The sequence below is a fragment of the Emydura macquarii genome, unplaced genomic scaffold, assembly GCF_026122565.2.
Source record: "Emydura macquarii macquarii isolate MOO-44397 ecotype Brisbane River unplaced genomic scaffold, CSIRO-AGI_Emac_v2 contig_2205, whole genome shotgun sequence".
In the NCBI taxonomy this organism is placed as follows: Eukaryota; Metazoa; Chordata; order Testudines; family Chelidae; genus Emydura; species Emydura macquarii.
In genome coordinates this window covers 16,252,862-16,267,802 of record NW_027132342.1, presented here as the reverse complement: position 1 = coordinate 16,267,802, position 14,941 = coordinate 16,252,862, and the positions used below count along the sequence as shown (strand labels likewise).

Here is a 14,941-nt window from a genome sequence, read left to right as displayed (position 1 = left end):
ACCTCCTTGTGACGTTTGCATCCCTTCACCCTGGCCATGTTTCTTCCTGCCCTGCTGTGCCAGGGAGAGACAGTCTCAACCCAACTGGGCCCTTGGAATTGAATTCTCACGCGAGGTTGAGGACAACTCGTTCTCTCCCACAGCTTCTTGATCTCTGGGAGCCTCTCTCCGCCCTGCAAAAGGCTGGTGAGATGGAGCAGTCCTACAGAGCCACAATCTCCATCTACAAGGTGAGCTGTTACCTCCATGGAGGCTATGGAGTAAAAGGGCTGTTCCCAATTGGCTGAGAGCAGCATGGGGTTGGGTGGTCATTCATAAAGGATTTAAAAGCACAAGAGAAATGCAGTGCTCTACGGGGAAGGGGGTTAAATTAAGAAAAACAATGATTTAATGTGCTTTGGAAAAAAAAATCTGTGGGCCAGCTTCTCAGCTGGTATAAACTGGTGTAGCTCCAACGCCCTCTGTATACTGATCTGGTGCGAGAATAGACTGAGGGTAGAAGGGGAGTGTGGTGTAATTGAGCGCAGAACCCAAAAGCGCTGGGGCTAACCTTCTCTGGGCATTCTGGTGTATTAATGTGGAGAGCCTTTCCCAGTGAAGCCCTGCTATGGGAGAGCTAGAGAAGCTCAGCTGGTCTGGGGCCTGTCCCAGAAAGGAGGGAGGGTGATTGTTTGGAGTGATCCAAGAGGCTAAAGCAATAAAGAAACAGGCTGAAACTGAGTAGCATTTTGGCTGATTTTAGGAATCCTTTCTGGACAGTGAGGCTCTAATGGACTGTGGAATATTGTCCCAAGGGAAGTGGAGGAAGCCCCATTGCTTGGGACCTGTAAAATTAGACTGATCAAAGCTGTGGAGAATACGCCATGGGGAGCAATTCTGGCCTGGCATTGGAGGGGTGAATTGTGTGTTACCTAATAGGAAAGGCCTATCTTTAACACCTATGCTCTGCGGGGAGGGGGCAGCTGAATTAAAAGTGTCTAGGAGAAGCATATGATAGATTTTCAGAGAGCTCCACTGTACATGCTTTGCACGACTGGTGTGAAAATCTGTGTATGTCTGAAGAGACACCAAGGATTAGGGTGTGCCGATGTATGTCCAGGCCAATGGCTGTGTCCCTCCGTGAATGCATGTTGTTACAGGTGTATTTCTAGTTAGAGGTGTACATCTGCCCATGCACACACAGCATGGGACTTGCTTATAATTGGCATCTTACAGTGAATTTTTGGTGAAGAAAAAAAACCCTTTCAAAATACAAAGAGCTCCAGTGACTGTAGACAGTGTTAAAAATCTCTGTCGAATCAAACATGCCCAGACACTAGTTTCTCTAAAAACAAGTTGGGGGGTAGATGAGTGGCTATGCAGCTCCTTGCCGAAGTGAGCAGCCCAGTCTCACTGGGCTCCGATGTACGGATCAAATTATACAATGCACCTTTTTGATAAAGGCTCCCCCAGGATCGGAGCTCTTTATAAAAGAACGCTGCACACAACCGTGCCCAGCTGGGCTGCAGTGTGAGAGTGAGGGCGCTTCCTTTCTGTGCAGGGCTCTTTGCCGTCTTCATTTTGTGCAGCGCTTAGACTCCCATGGCCAAATTTCCAGCCTGCTGCCCCAGGGCGGTGTGCAAGAATGGGCGTTGTGCCCACTAAATACCGTCAATAAATACAGTAAATAAACCTATGAGGCTGGGTTAAAACTGCCCCACTCCTTGACTTTTATTAAGCTATGGGGCCCTGATGCTCATGTCACATGCTTGCCAGGAAGTGATGCCCACCCCTGAGGATGGAAAGAAACCCACTGGATTGTGGGTCAGGTGGTAGCACCTGGGAAAGTTCAGAGGGAAGGTTGCCATTATCTCCTGATCACCCCACCCCAACGTTTGCTCTCAGCTGGATGAGAAGAGGCAAGCTCCAGACCTCCCCAATGAGAAGAGAGATCCGGGGCACGGAGGAGGATAGCATTAACCTGTTGTTTTCTTTCACCCCTCTCCCCAACCTGGATGGGTGACAGAGCATCTTGGAGCAGTTTAACCCTGCCCTGGTGAACCTGGTCTACCTGGGCAACAACTACTTACGCGCTTTCCATGGTGAGTGCTATCTCTTCTCCCGCTGTGACTGGGTCCATGTGCATCTCCCGCTGTTGGCAGGGTGAGCGGGGTCAGTCTGTGCTCCTGGGCCTTTTCTGAGGTTGCGGGAAGGCAGGAGAATAGGTGATGGAGAAGGGAGATGGCAAAGAAGGGAAGAGTTGAAGAAAAAGGGGGCAGAGGATGAAACTGGAGCAGGGCAAGGGAAGCTTTAATCCAGCTGCCCTCGCTCCTTGTATTTTCGCAGCTCTGTCTGAGGCTGCAGAAGTCTATTTTAAGGCAATACAGAAGATTGGCGAGCAAGCCCTGCAGAGCTCCACTTCACAAATGCTGGGTAAGGATTCTCCTACTGATCGGTTTGGGGGCGGTGGGGGTCAGTTTTAGACATTGCCCTCCTCTCCAGCCTATCCCTTCCCTGTCCCGGTGCTACCATTGCACCAAGAGGCATGAGGAACGAAGACCTGCACTGGGAAAGGAGCCTGAGTCTCCTGCCTGGCAACACCCATTGCTAACCCCTAGATGTGCTAGGCCCAGTCCGTGCAGCACTCCCAGCCCCCACTGATCCCAAGGCCTGAAAGCCAGGCTTCGTACGTGGCCTTGCAGAGCATCACCCCTCTCAGAGCACTGGGCCCAACACTCCTATATCCCACCCGTCTCAGAGACGGAAGCCCAGGCCTTCTGCTGTATGTGGTAGAGCAGAGCACATGGCCTTGGGGATCCCACAGCCATGGGATTCACTACAGAATCCAGCCCTGGCTGCAGAATTCTGATCCAGGCTTTCATTCCAAACCAAGGATGTTTCTCACCCTCAGGGCAGTGAGGAAAACTTGAATATATGAACCAACCGTAACTGACGTTGTACTGACTTCATGAGTCTTCAGCCAGCCTGCATTGGGAACTCGGAGAGCCCCATTCACCTAAGTGGGTTACCTCTGAAACCTAAAGATGGCAATTTAACTATTTCACTGCTGATCATTTTAGCAAAAAGATCCAGCTAACATGCTTATCTCACCATCCCCAACTGCCTCCAATGCCTTCCCTTGTCTGCAGAACCCCCTGCTTCCTACGCAGCAGCCCCTCACTCTAGCTGTCCCCATCACAACTTATTCATACAAAAATCTGTGGCACATCTAGAACTGAAAATGTGGGGGCAGTGTAAACCAAATTGAATGTAATATCAAAATAAGCCCCACAGGGCAGACGGCACTGAGTGCACTATTGTATTTCATTCTGGATTCTTTACAAATGGGATATTTAACAGCGATGAAGCTGTCACTGAATTTTCAGCCTCCTGCTTCAAGGCCGTACAGAATCCAGGGACCTTGGGGATAGAATGTCAGTGGATGTGTCTTGATGTGCAGTACAGAGTGGCTTGACCCAAGGCGTAGATCTCAACCTTTCAACCCCTTGCTAACTCCACTATGCAAGAGACTGAAAGAGCGGGAGCTAGTACCTTGCTCCACAGAGCGCTAATCAACCAGCCCTCTGGCGTGGTTTATAAAGGCATATTCTGATGGTAATCAATTCAACTACAGCAAAGGATTAAGCGGCTGTTATATGAGCAGTTGAATGAAGCTGTGACTGGCTGAAACCCTCGCCTCACACCTTGGACCCAGCCTCAGCTGACAGCTAATGCATAGTGATAGCAGCTGGACCTTTGCTCCAAGATAACATTGCATCTGGTCATGTGACATTGGCGATTGGTGATAATGGCTCCTTTGTTTTAACTTTCTGGCAGAGAAGGATACATGCAAGGAAGAGGGGCTCTGACTATGCCCCTTTGCTCTCTTTTCTTGAAGGTAAAATTTTGATGCAAATGTCTGACACCCACAGGCATATGAACTCCGGCTTGGAAGTGGTGGTGAGTCTCTGGCCATTGCCTATCTCTACTGGGAGCGGCCCATAACTGCATGCTGGGTCTAACAGCTGTGCTTGGTGGAGCTGTGCTGTCCAGATGCCAGCTGATGTTTCCTTATCAAGAGTTTGGGATGGGTTGCTCTCTGTCTGCAGTGAGCAGAACTGGGGTTGGGTGGGGTGTAATCTAAGCAGCAGCCAGTTCTGAAGTGCCAATATGCCCCCGGCCTCTCCCCTATTAATGCTGTTGGGGGTAGAGAAGGGGAAGGCTGGTGAAAAACGAGGATGTTAACCCTTTCCCGGCTGTGCTGCTTCTATTTATATGACAGACGGGTCTAGAGGTCCCAACTGATGCTGAGAGCCAGGCTAATTAGACAAGACAAAAAGTGAGGGGCAAGGCGGTATCCGCTCTCTCTGCAGATGCCCGGCCAAGTGTGTCCATCAGGAGGGGGGGTTTCTCCTGGACCCTCCCTGACTCTCTGGCTGTCAGCAACGCCCAGTGACACCAGCTGCTCTGACAGGCGCATAGCTAAAGCAGCACAGTGGCACTGAGGGGTGGTTTCTAACGCCGCCTCTGCCTCGGCTAGGCTCAGACGTTCCACGTAGACCTTCTGCGGCACATGGAGGAAAACACCAAGCTGGACGTGCAGTTCATCCACGTGAGCGCCTGCCCTTCCCCCATCCCTCCTGAGCGCTTTGCAGGCTTCCCTCTCCACCCTCCCCCATTCCTAAAGAAGATGCTGGACCTCTCCCCACACTCTCACTGTGCCTTCCTTCCTTCCTTCCTTCAAGTCCTCCTTCCTTCAAGTCCCTTACAGCAGTTCAGGCTTTCACCCCCTCCCTGGTTTATATAATTGTTTCATCCCTGAGGTGTTTCCAAGGTTATTCCAGGCTTGCCCTGGGGCCGGGATGGGCAGCGTCTCTCACCATCTGGAGAAAGAAAGATTAAGGACTTTCCTTCTGCCTATCTACGCACGTCCCCATGGGCTGACTTGGCCAACTCTCCTTTGCGGTAGTTAGGATTCAAAGTCCCATTGGTAAAAGGGATTTAGACCCTTTGGTCCCATTGACTTTCAATGAGATTTAGGCTCCTAAGTCCCCTCTGCGCTTTAGAATACATTCCTGATTGTCTCGGGTCTCCTCCTGTGCTCCCTGCAGGAGAGCCGCCAGCGGTACGAACTGGAATACCGGCACAGAGTTGCCAACCTGGATAAGTGCATGTCGGAGCTGTGGAGGATGGAGAGGACTCGAGCCAAGAATTCCTGGGAACTGAAGGTGGGGAAATGAGGGGGAGGTGCAGGAGAGTCTGGAATGAGGCGAAGGGTCAGCACAAGCTAATGCTGATGGTGCCTCTGGAACCCGAGATGGTTTCTAGCTTGTCGCTCCCTTCCTTAGAACACAAGGGGTGCTCCCTGAAATTCAAAAGACAGCAAGCTTACACACAGAGAGGAGGACATACTTTTTCCACACAGAGTACCGTCAATCTGTGGAACTCCCTCCTGCAGGATGTTTCTGAGGCAAACTGGGTGGAAAGATTAAAATAAGATTAAGGGCCAGATCCCAGCTCCTGCTATAAACCCCATGTGCTGCTTCAGCACAACAAAGGGGTTATAAAGGCTGATGACCCAGCCAGTGGAGAGGAACCCTGGGTGTATTCCCCTAAACACACTTTGTGCAGACTCAGGGTGCTGGATTGCCACCGATCCGTCCTGTCCTCTTCTCCCCAGGAGAACGTGAAGCGCTTGCACTCGGAGATGCAGGCATTTGTCTCTGAGAGCCAAAGGGCTGCAGAGCTGGAGGAGAAGCGTCGCTACCGCTTCCTGGCTGAAAAACACCAGTTGCTCTCCGACACCTTCCTCCAGGTTTACAGCAAGGTAAGGAAGGGACATTATATTAATGACCAGTGTGTCCCTGGCTTTCAGTTGATACTTCACACAACACTGTTCATAGATAAATACTGTGACAGCAAGTCAGGTTAGTGGGTAGGTGTAGTGAGTGTGTCAGGCCTGATGGAAGTTACAGAACAGTGGGCCCTCTGCCAATCAGCATTGAGGGGCTCTTAGAGCCGCGAGGGCATCTCATCTGGGGGCTGCCTCACCCTGCTGGAGGCATTGAGGGCAATGGACTTGTGTACAGGTCGTAGCTTGTTTTGGGTCCCTACTCTTTAATTCCCTCTTCCCCCCTTATAGCTGGTCTGCTCCCATTCTCCCTCCTGACCTCTCCTCTCCATCTCCTCCCCAGGCCTGGGGCATCATCCAGAGCAAGGTGCCAAAGTGGAAGGAGCAGTTGGAGGCCAGCCGCAATCCAACTAGCAGCCACTCCCCGAGCCTGGTCAGTGCCTCCCCTGGCCATGGGTACCCATCAGGCCGCCTGACCCCCAGCCACCTCAACATGGTGAGAAAAATGTCAACAAATGATTTCTCCAGTAACAGAGGATGCCTGGGATGGCCCCTCCCAGGGCCGAGATCCCAGAACAGAGGGTCAGCCCAGCTCTTCCCAGGCCCTGCTGTTTTTTTGGGGGTGGGGAATCACATGTGAATATCATTAATTTGTACCTCCCGGGCCTCACCTGATTGTCCTTCCTTGGTCGCATCTGCTATCCAAGATGAGGACATGGGTGTGGGGGGCGGGCAGGGAGAGGGGTGTGTGTGTGTGTGCATGTGTGTGGAGGAGTGTTGGGGATGGGAAGGGATACAGTCCTTTAGGGACCAGGTGTCTCTCGAAGAGTCTCCTGCTGTGGGATCTCCTCTGTGTAGTGCTCACACTCACCTTCATTTCCTTCCAACAGCCCCAGAGAGTTCTGGGAGATTTTGGCTCAGCTGTGATGACTGGACGTAGTTCAAGCCCCTTCCCCCCGGAGCCTGCAGAACTTGGACCCTCTCCTCAGCCGGAGCCACCCAGGAGAGGCCTGCAGAAGACTTCATCTACTAGTAAGACTGGGTCCATGGGGCAGCGGCGTGGGGGTGGTTGTACCTCATGTGAGCAGGCACAGGCTGGATCTGGGAGGGACACAGCTGCCCGTAATGCATTTGTCCCAGGGTGTACTTGGGCACCTGTTCTATGCCAGGGCAAGGGGGCAGGGCACATGGGGGTGTGGGTGAAGCCCACGAGTGAATGAACAGGGAGCCCACTGACGGGGAGTCCAAACAGACAAGGTCAGGGCGTGTGAATGAGATAGGGACGCTCGAGGCTGAATGGACAATGGAGGCTTCTCACTCCATCAGCAGTGGGTCCCGCCCAGCCAGGCTGGGGTCTCGCAGGGGGGAGTCTAGAATTGAAAGAAGCCCTCTGAATCCTTTCACGCCTTGGCTGCTCCTAGCAGGTTCGGTCTCCGCCGGCCCGTGTTCGCGCTCCAGCTCCTTCGGGGAGCGGAGTGGAGGAGGTGGCCGCATGTTGAGAGTCCAGGCCATCGTGCCCCACTCTACGGGTGCCAACCGCACCCTGCTACGGTTCAACCTTGGGGACGTCATCGCAGTGCTGATACCAGACGCACAGAACGGCTGGCTGTACGGCAAGCTAGAGGGATCATCCACGTACGTGTGCCCGGCCTGGCTCCATGGCGCTGGGCTGGAGGGGGGATCTTGGCAAAGGCAGCAAGCCAGCTCTGAAGAGCTGTGCTCCACGGGTTACTGCCCTCCCCTCAAGCCTTTCCACTTAGAAAAGCAACGCCCATCTCAGTCTAGCCATAGGGGTTTCTCGTTTACACAGGCAGCAGCAGCTGTGGCACACAGTGCTTGGCACCACAAGGAACACTCACGGAATGGCCTCCCTGGTGCCATCACTGGCCAGGTATTCAATAGGATGCCTGGATCCCTGACAACACGGGACGGGATGTGGGTTGGAATTTGTGGGGTGCCTGCTCTCCAGATAGTTCTGACCCAGATGCTGCCTTTCTATTTGAGGTTCTTCAGTCCCAGCTGTGTCTTCCTTTGGAGGAGGGGAGTTTCCAGGAGAGAGTCCCAGTGGATTCCCCATAACTGTCCTTAATTTCTGGGGTAGACCTTGTCGCTGTCAATATAAGTGTCCGATATAAGCCCACTCCCAACATGTGGGGCATGCTCCCACGAACACCCAGCTGCTGCAGGATGGCGGCGCTGGTGGCTTAGTAGACGGTGCTCTTTCCTCTAAGTTGGCACTGAACGAAAGCCCTGACGTGGTGCTGGTGGGGTCCACGTGCTGCTGGAAGTGCTGTTCCTTCAGCTCAGATGCCGGACGGAGATCTTGCTGACTTGTGGCCATTTAAAGATCTCATCATGGCCCTCTGCACAATAAGCGTGTTCACCCCAGGGTCCTGGCCAGACTCCATGACGGGTAACTGAAGGCTAAGAAATGTGTTGCTGCCTGGGCTCATTGTCCCCTCTGTCTCTGGGGCCTTAGGAGCGGCTGGTTCCCCGAAGCTTTCGTAAAGCCCTTGAGGGAAATAAGAGACCCGGAGGAACCGGCCACCAGGTAAATGGGAGCTGGACTTGTCTCTGCAGTCGCTGAAGTGCATGTTTTATGTCTTTCATGCGAGTGTGTGCCTCCGAGACGCAATGTCCTGTGTGGAGTGACGGCTCTTGTGCATGCTTTAAGACTTTGTCTGAGGGCCATTGGCACCCTTGTACATGACTTTTCTTGCTGAAATGGTGACATGTTCTCCCATTATGGCTCTCCCAATATGGGCAAAATGTTTGCAGGGGCCTTTAAATCTCTAATTAAGTAAATCCTAGGGGTACATATTCCCTATGGAAGGGATTCCCAGGGGACATATTCCCTCGGGAGAGATCCTGGGGAGGGGGTCCCAGAGCACATGTGCTCTATGGAGGGATCCCAGAGCAGTCTTTCCCAGATCTGGATTCTGCTCTTTTCTTATTCCTTTTCTTCTTGGATTCTCACCCCATCACCTTTCCCCTCTTGCTCAGGTCCTTCGCACTGCAAAGCAGTCATAGCATGGATGGCCTCCTGGATTGCCCCAGTGTCCCGTCAGCAGGAAATTACCGACACAACGATTCCCGGCCCCAGTCACCAAACCCTTCTCCAGTGACCCTGGGTGCTGGCAGCCACTGGAGCAGTGCGGCTAGCACTTCCGTTGCTTCCAATTCCAAGGTGAGTGTGCATGGTAATATATTAGCCTGATCTACGGCAGGGAGAGGGTCCCTCACCCAACACTTTCTAATGACGAGGATAGTTAACAGGTTACCAAGGGAGGTTGTGGAATCTCCGTTATTGTTGGTTTTTAAGAACAGGTTGGACAAACACCTGTCAGGGATAGTCTAGGTTTACTTGGTCCTGCCTCAATGCAGGGTGCTGGACTTGGTGACCTCTCGAGGTCCCTTCCAGCCTTACAGATCTGTGATGCTATGATACACACCTCCTCCATCCAGGCTTAGTGGGAAGGGACGTGTCATCCACACACATCATTAGCTGCTTTAGTTCTGCTCCTCTCCATCCATGGATCCACCCTGATGCATCTCACCTACCTTGCTGGGCACAGGCTGCTTTACAGTGGCTCCAATCCATCCGTTTGCACCTCCCTGCAGGATGAAGTCATCTTCAGCACAGCTCCTGTCCATCCGCCCCTAGCAGACTCTGTGCCCCTCTCCCTATCGCAGTGGGAAAGCCCTGGTCGCGGTGCCCCTCTCACTTCTTCCCTTTCTGACTCAGCAGGGGCCCTTCAGTTCCCTCCTCTTCTGCATGACATCCCAGCCTGATTTCTGGTGGCTCCGGGGCGGCAGCTCTTTCTGCTAACAGTAGGACCACGAGTGATGGAGCTGGGCTGAGGACCGGCTAACAGAGATGCCGTCCTCCTTTCCCTGCAAAGGCTAGAGATAGCTCTTCTGCGTGCCTCTTCTAAAGGCAACTGAGGATGGGGAAGGCTGAATAAAAGCCATGGGAGCAGAGGGCCTTGCATTATGGTGTCAGCAAGGCTGGGGATAGAGCACAGAGGCTTTCACTCAAGATCATAGGTTCCAGCTTGGACTCAGAGCAGGGTAGGAAGGCAGGGTGACGGGCAGAAGTGTTTGGATGCCACAGGGGATTGGGGGATGGGATATGGAGCCCATCCTTTCTAGGTCATTGGTTCCAATTCAGTCCCAGGCGGGAGGGCTCTGTATGATTCAAAGAATTGAGAAATGGAATATGTAGCTTTTCACCTCTGGGTCTGTGGTTCCAGTGAAGACCCAGTCTGCCCGGTTCTGAGGACTGAGATGAGGACTTGTAACCTATACCCTTTAGGTCACTGGTCTCAATCCAGCACTTTGCTGGGAAACTAGACAGCTCAGGGGATCGAGGAATGTGATGTGGAGCCTTTCTCCTCTGGCTCTGACCCAGCCGCAGGTCAGCAGTCAATGAAATGGGCTGTAGCAATTGAACTCTTTTCTCCTCCCTAGGGTTGGTCCCTCTAGGGCAGCCCGGAGGCACCATTTGGGTCAGTGTATGCTGGGAACTTGCTGTAAAGCTGTATCTGTAGATTATATGAGGCTGTAGTAAACATGCAGGGGCCAGGGGATGATATTCCAGGCCCTCCTGTGATCAGAGGGGGCATCTCTGACCATGCCGGCCCGCGAATTCTAGTTCCAAAGTTGGTTGTTTGCTCTTTGCTGTGCTCTGCAGATGCTAAACTCCCATGACTAGAAATGCATCCTCCTCCCTGAGAAAGAGAGGGGGACTGGGAGCCTCTGTCGGGGGACAAAATTCCCTCTTCTCCTCACATGGAAAGGGGGATATTTGTTCTCTGCAATTCTGTTTTAGTGGGATTTCTCAAAAGCATCTAAGTTATCTAGGAGCCTAAGTCTAATTAATGGGGATTGGAGAATGGGATACAGAATCTGTCATCCCATTAGTGGGACTTCATGGGCCCCTTAATTGTTTAGGTGCTTTTGAAAATCCCAGTGTTGTGTGTGTGTGTGTGTGTGTGTGTGTGTGTCTTTCCCTCCCCCTCTCTTTGTTCCTCTTTTTCTAACCAGCACAATGTGCTTGCTCTTAGCTTTCACCCCTCTCTCTTGTTTCGTTGCAGAAATCAGCTATGCAAGAGCAACCCCCAGAGCTCTTCCCCCGGTAAGTTGGGCTCCGAGTTGAAGTCTGGCATCTCTGCTGGTTTTCTCTTATAGTTTGGAAAGTCCTGGAGAACTGGGGAGGCACTTGGAGAAAAGCAAGGTGATACCAGTCTTCCAAAAGAGGAATATGGGTGATCCTGACCATTACTGCCCTGTAGGCTGACTCCTATCACTGGTAAAATAATAGAACAATGAAGCAGAGGAGAGAAAAACATTCAGCCTCTAGCAAGGTCCCCAGGATCCTCTGTCCTCTCCTGGAGGAACTGGAGCAAGAGCTCCCAGGTTGAGGAGATGATGAATTGAGCCCCTCAGAGCTGCCCATTTGGAAGGGCCCCAGGGGAGGGTGGTACAAGGGACTGTAACCAAGAGCAATGGGATGAAATTAAGATAGGAAAGTCAGACTAGTGAGAGATGCTGGTTGTCATTTAGTCTCCCAAGGGAAGCGGTGGAAGCCCCATCATGTGGGACATTTAAAACTATTCTAGACAAGCACTTGCAAGCTGCACCAGCCCCAGGGAGATGACGGGGAGGATCTGATAGGCTTTTTCCATCTCCTGTCTGAATCTTTCTGAGAATACAAAAGTGGGGTGAGATCTCTAGTGTGGGATGGGACGGGCGACGGGCAGGGCAGGAGGTGACTCTCAGAAACACTGCCCAATGGTCATGGGAGATTGAAGCAGAAGGGGGAGCTCTCACTGCCCCAGCCTAAGGGCAGAGGGTGCAGAGGGGCCGTGCTGCATACCCAAGCCAGGGAGAGGAGGGGGCAAGCCCCTTTGCTTTTAGCCAGGGTGGGAGGGGCGGGAGGGGGAAGCTGTGCTCCTCATCTCTGCTCTCTCTCATCTGAACCCATGCTGCTGCCCCCCTCCCCAACTCCTCCTCCTTAATGGGCTAGTTGCTCATCTTATGAACTGTGCCAAGGCTAGTGGGGAATGGCCCTGCCAGGAGAGGGTGGATGGGGTTCCTCCCCAGGGAGAGGGTGGGGGTGGCACTACAAGGAGAGGGTGAAGAGGAGGGTCCCATCCGCGGGTGGGGTGGGGAGTGGCCCTGTCAGGAGAGGGGGAGGAGGAGGAGGGTGCTGCTGGGGGGGGTGGGCATGGCCCTCTCAGGGGGTGTGAGGAGAAGAGTCCCATCCAAAGAGAGGGTGGGGAGAGTATGAGGATGTATGATTATTAATTGCATTGATAACTTGCACCCTCTGGTCCCCATCTGAATGAGAATGGTGCCCGCTCTCAGCAGGGCAGCTCTCCGCTGTCCCTGCAGCGTCTCCCCGCAGCATTCTCTGTGACGGGGGTCCCTGCGAGGGCCCTGCCGCTGGGCGGGTACCGAAACAGCCTTTCCTGAACTTTTGTTTCTCCTCTTTCCTTTCTCCTTCCAGAGGCACCAACCCGTTTGCCACAGTAAAGCTGCGCCCCACCTTCACCAACGACCGGTCGGCACCCGTCATCCGGTGAAAGAGGGCCGTGGAGAGCAGCGGATTCTTGGGGGGGGCATTGACAGAAGCAGAGGTGGTAGAAACGCACAGTCCTGGCCCATTCCTGGGCTGCTGTGACCTCAGGTTGGCACTAACATAGTACAGTTTCTCATGGCACACCCGAGCGGTGGGCGGGGCGTCTCTGTCTCACTCTGTGTCTGGTGCACTCCAGCAGTAAATAGATCCTCTGGTTTTCTTTGGCGTTCTCTTTGGTTTGACACACGTGTGATGTGGGTCACGCTGAGTGGAAGGAGTCCCTAGGATACTGGTGCTGGTGGCATAGGAAGGGGGGCCTAAGCATGGGGAGCCGGAGGAGGGTACGTCTCTCATTGGCCTGGGTGCCTGAGCTGCACGTGGTGATATTGGCAGGGTACAAAGGAGAACCCTAGCCAGCCACTACTCTCTTTGTTGTAAAGCCACTGACCAGATTCTTGACCTACTTTTGAGGTAAGGTCCCTGCTAGATGGATCAGCAGAACTCCTTTGTGATAACTGCACGGCAGAGGCCTTCTCCTCTCAGCGCCTCGCCCCAGGGCCTTGGCCAACAGGCCGTTGAGTTTCCAAGCGCTTTGTGGTGTTGATGCCTGCCCCTTCTCCACCCCCTCTTCTCCACCTTCTGGCTTGATAGCCCAGGGCTGGATTAACAGATGGGAGGGAAAACCCAGCTGAGCCGCTTTGCGTTTGAGTCTGTACATAATAACAATAATATATTTTTAAAATAAAATGGAAAACACAACTTCCCTGTGTGTCACGGTTCCTCTGACCATCCTTCTTGTACGTCTCGCTGTGGGGACGCTGGGGGCAGGTGTCCACCAGGGAAATGAAGACCTGGGTACTAGGCCTTGGGTACGTCTACACTACAAGGGGCAGCCCGCAGAAGCCAGACTCAGAGCCCAAGTCTACAGACGTGGGCTCACAGGGCTCGTGCTCCGGCACTAGAAATAGCTGTGTACATGTTCGGGCTTGGTGTGGAAGCCTAGTAATGGGGGCCAGCTTCAGACGCTGAGGTGCAGCATTTACACGGCTGGTTTTAGCGCCATAGCAAGAGCCCAAGGCTGTTGCAAGGCTCTGAGACTTGCTGCTGCGGGCTGTGTAGACAGACCCTATGGTGCGTAACCCTTGCTCAGACATGGGGTTCTTTGTTCCCTTCTAGCAGCTAGACCATGTATACAAATGTCTGAGTCTTCTGCCTCCACCAGCCTAAGGGACTAGGGGGGTTGTTCCTTGCCATGGCCCCTTAGTGCTAGGTATGAGAGCTAGCATGGTGGAAAGGGTCTTGCTACCTGGAACCGCTTGCCTGTTTCTCTTGGCCTCACCAACTCCCCATCTCATTTAAAAATCTCTCTCTTCCCTTGTGCTGCTACCTCATTAATTTCCCCCTTCCTTAGTTTTAATTCAGCTTCACAGCAGCACCAAACTCTGTTGTGTGTTAGCTGTAATGTGGGGGGACGGACAGAAGGGGGGACAGGACTGCAAATGTGTTAGAGCTGCGTTCTTAACTTGTGCCCCGTCCTTGCTCACTTAGCCTTGAGTTTCTGCTTCTTCTTCCATGCATGCAGGCCTTCAAGAGAAGAGTAAGAGGCGAATGGTGTCCAGGGAATGGCAGGGAGGGGGTGAGCTCTCCCTTCCCTCTCCCCATAGAGCCCATTGGCAGCGGGGGAATCTCTCCATCTGAAGGAACGGGTCTCCAGCTAACCCCCTCTCCTCTCAGCACTGGAATGTGGCATGTTGGGTTCCCCTGGGGAAGTTGGTGGCGCCAGACTACACCAGCCCCTTGCTCAGGTGTTGAGTTTGAGAGTCACCTTTTAAACCTGCTTTAATGAAAATACTCCTGGCCTCCCTGTCTCCGGCTGGATCACTGTAGTAGAGTGTAGGGGAGGGTGTGTGTTTTCCTCCTCATGCTCTGTGCTTCACGAGGCCTCCAGACAAACACAGCATTGTTGATTCGAGTTCTCCTGTGGGAGGGGGGAGACATGCTGTGGCTGCTTTAGCCAATTAGCCTTATTAATAGACATTAACTCCCCCCCCCAGCCCCCGCTGCATTTGCCAAAGCCCCTCACACTCCTCTCCCTCCCTGCTCTGTTACCCCTGCCCCCCTGCAGGAATTTAGAGACAGAGGAGGGGGAAGGAAGCTAAGAAGCTTAGCGGATTAAACCTCATGCCTTTCACTTCTGGGACCAGGGTGTGCATGTCTTAAATCCCCTAGCCACACCTGGAATGAGTCTTGCCGTTCTCAGCACTGATTTCAGGTAGAAAGCAGACTTCTGGTTTTGGTGGCTTACCCGCCCCCCACTCCCACCCTAGCAATCCTACTGCCTCTCCAATCAGCTGCGGAGGCTGCCTGAATTATGCACACCCTCCCCCCCCCCCCGGGAGATTTTTAATGGTTGGTGACTGTATACTGGCTTTATAAGTGCACTGATGTCTACAGAGTGGCCCCCACCATCCTAACACCAAAGGCTCTGCCTGCTCTGGATGAATGCTGTTTGGAGTGTCCTAGACCAG

The 14,941-nt window shown here is 53.1% G+C and overlaps 1 protein-coding gene across 3 annotated transcripts; it reads left to right on the top strand.

Moving 5' to 3' along the window:
- Positions 1–126: 126 nt before the first annotated feature.
- BAIAP2L2 (BAR/IMD domain containing adaptor protein 2 like 2) lies at positions 127–13,376 on the top strand. 3 transcript variants are annotated; one of them, XM_067559024.1, is made up of 14 exons: positions 127–230; positions 2,006–2,081; positions 2,326–2,412; positions 3,878–3,939; positions 4,520–4,591; positions 5,091–5,207; positions 5,660–5,806; positions 6,174–6,326; positions 6,721–6,862; positions 7,252–7,465; positions 8,310–8,381; positions 8,834–9,017; positions 10,927–10,967; positions 12,342–13,376. In XM_067559024.1, exons 1-14 carry the CDS (start codon positions 192–194, stop codon positions 12,415–12,417), a joined length of 1,482 nt encoding a protein of 493 aa, XP_067415125.1. In that variant the 5' UTR covers positions 127–191; the 3' UTR covers positions 12,418–13,376. The 3 variants fall into 3 exon arrangements, with proteins under 3 accessions (XP_067415125.1, XP_067415126.1, XP_067415128.1); XM_067559025.1 differs by lacking the exons at positions 127–230; positions 2,006–2,081 and adding an exon at positions 2,891–2,999 and having other exon boundaries at positions 2,393–2,412; XM_067559027.1 differs by lacking the exons at positions 127–230; positions 2,006–2,081; positions 2,326–2,412; positions 3,878–3,939 and adding an exon at positions 3,829–3,877.
- The last annotated feature ends 1,565 nt before the right edge of the window (positions 13,377–14,941 follow it).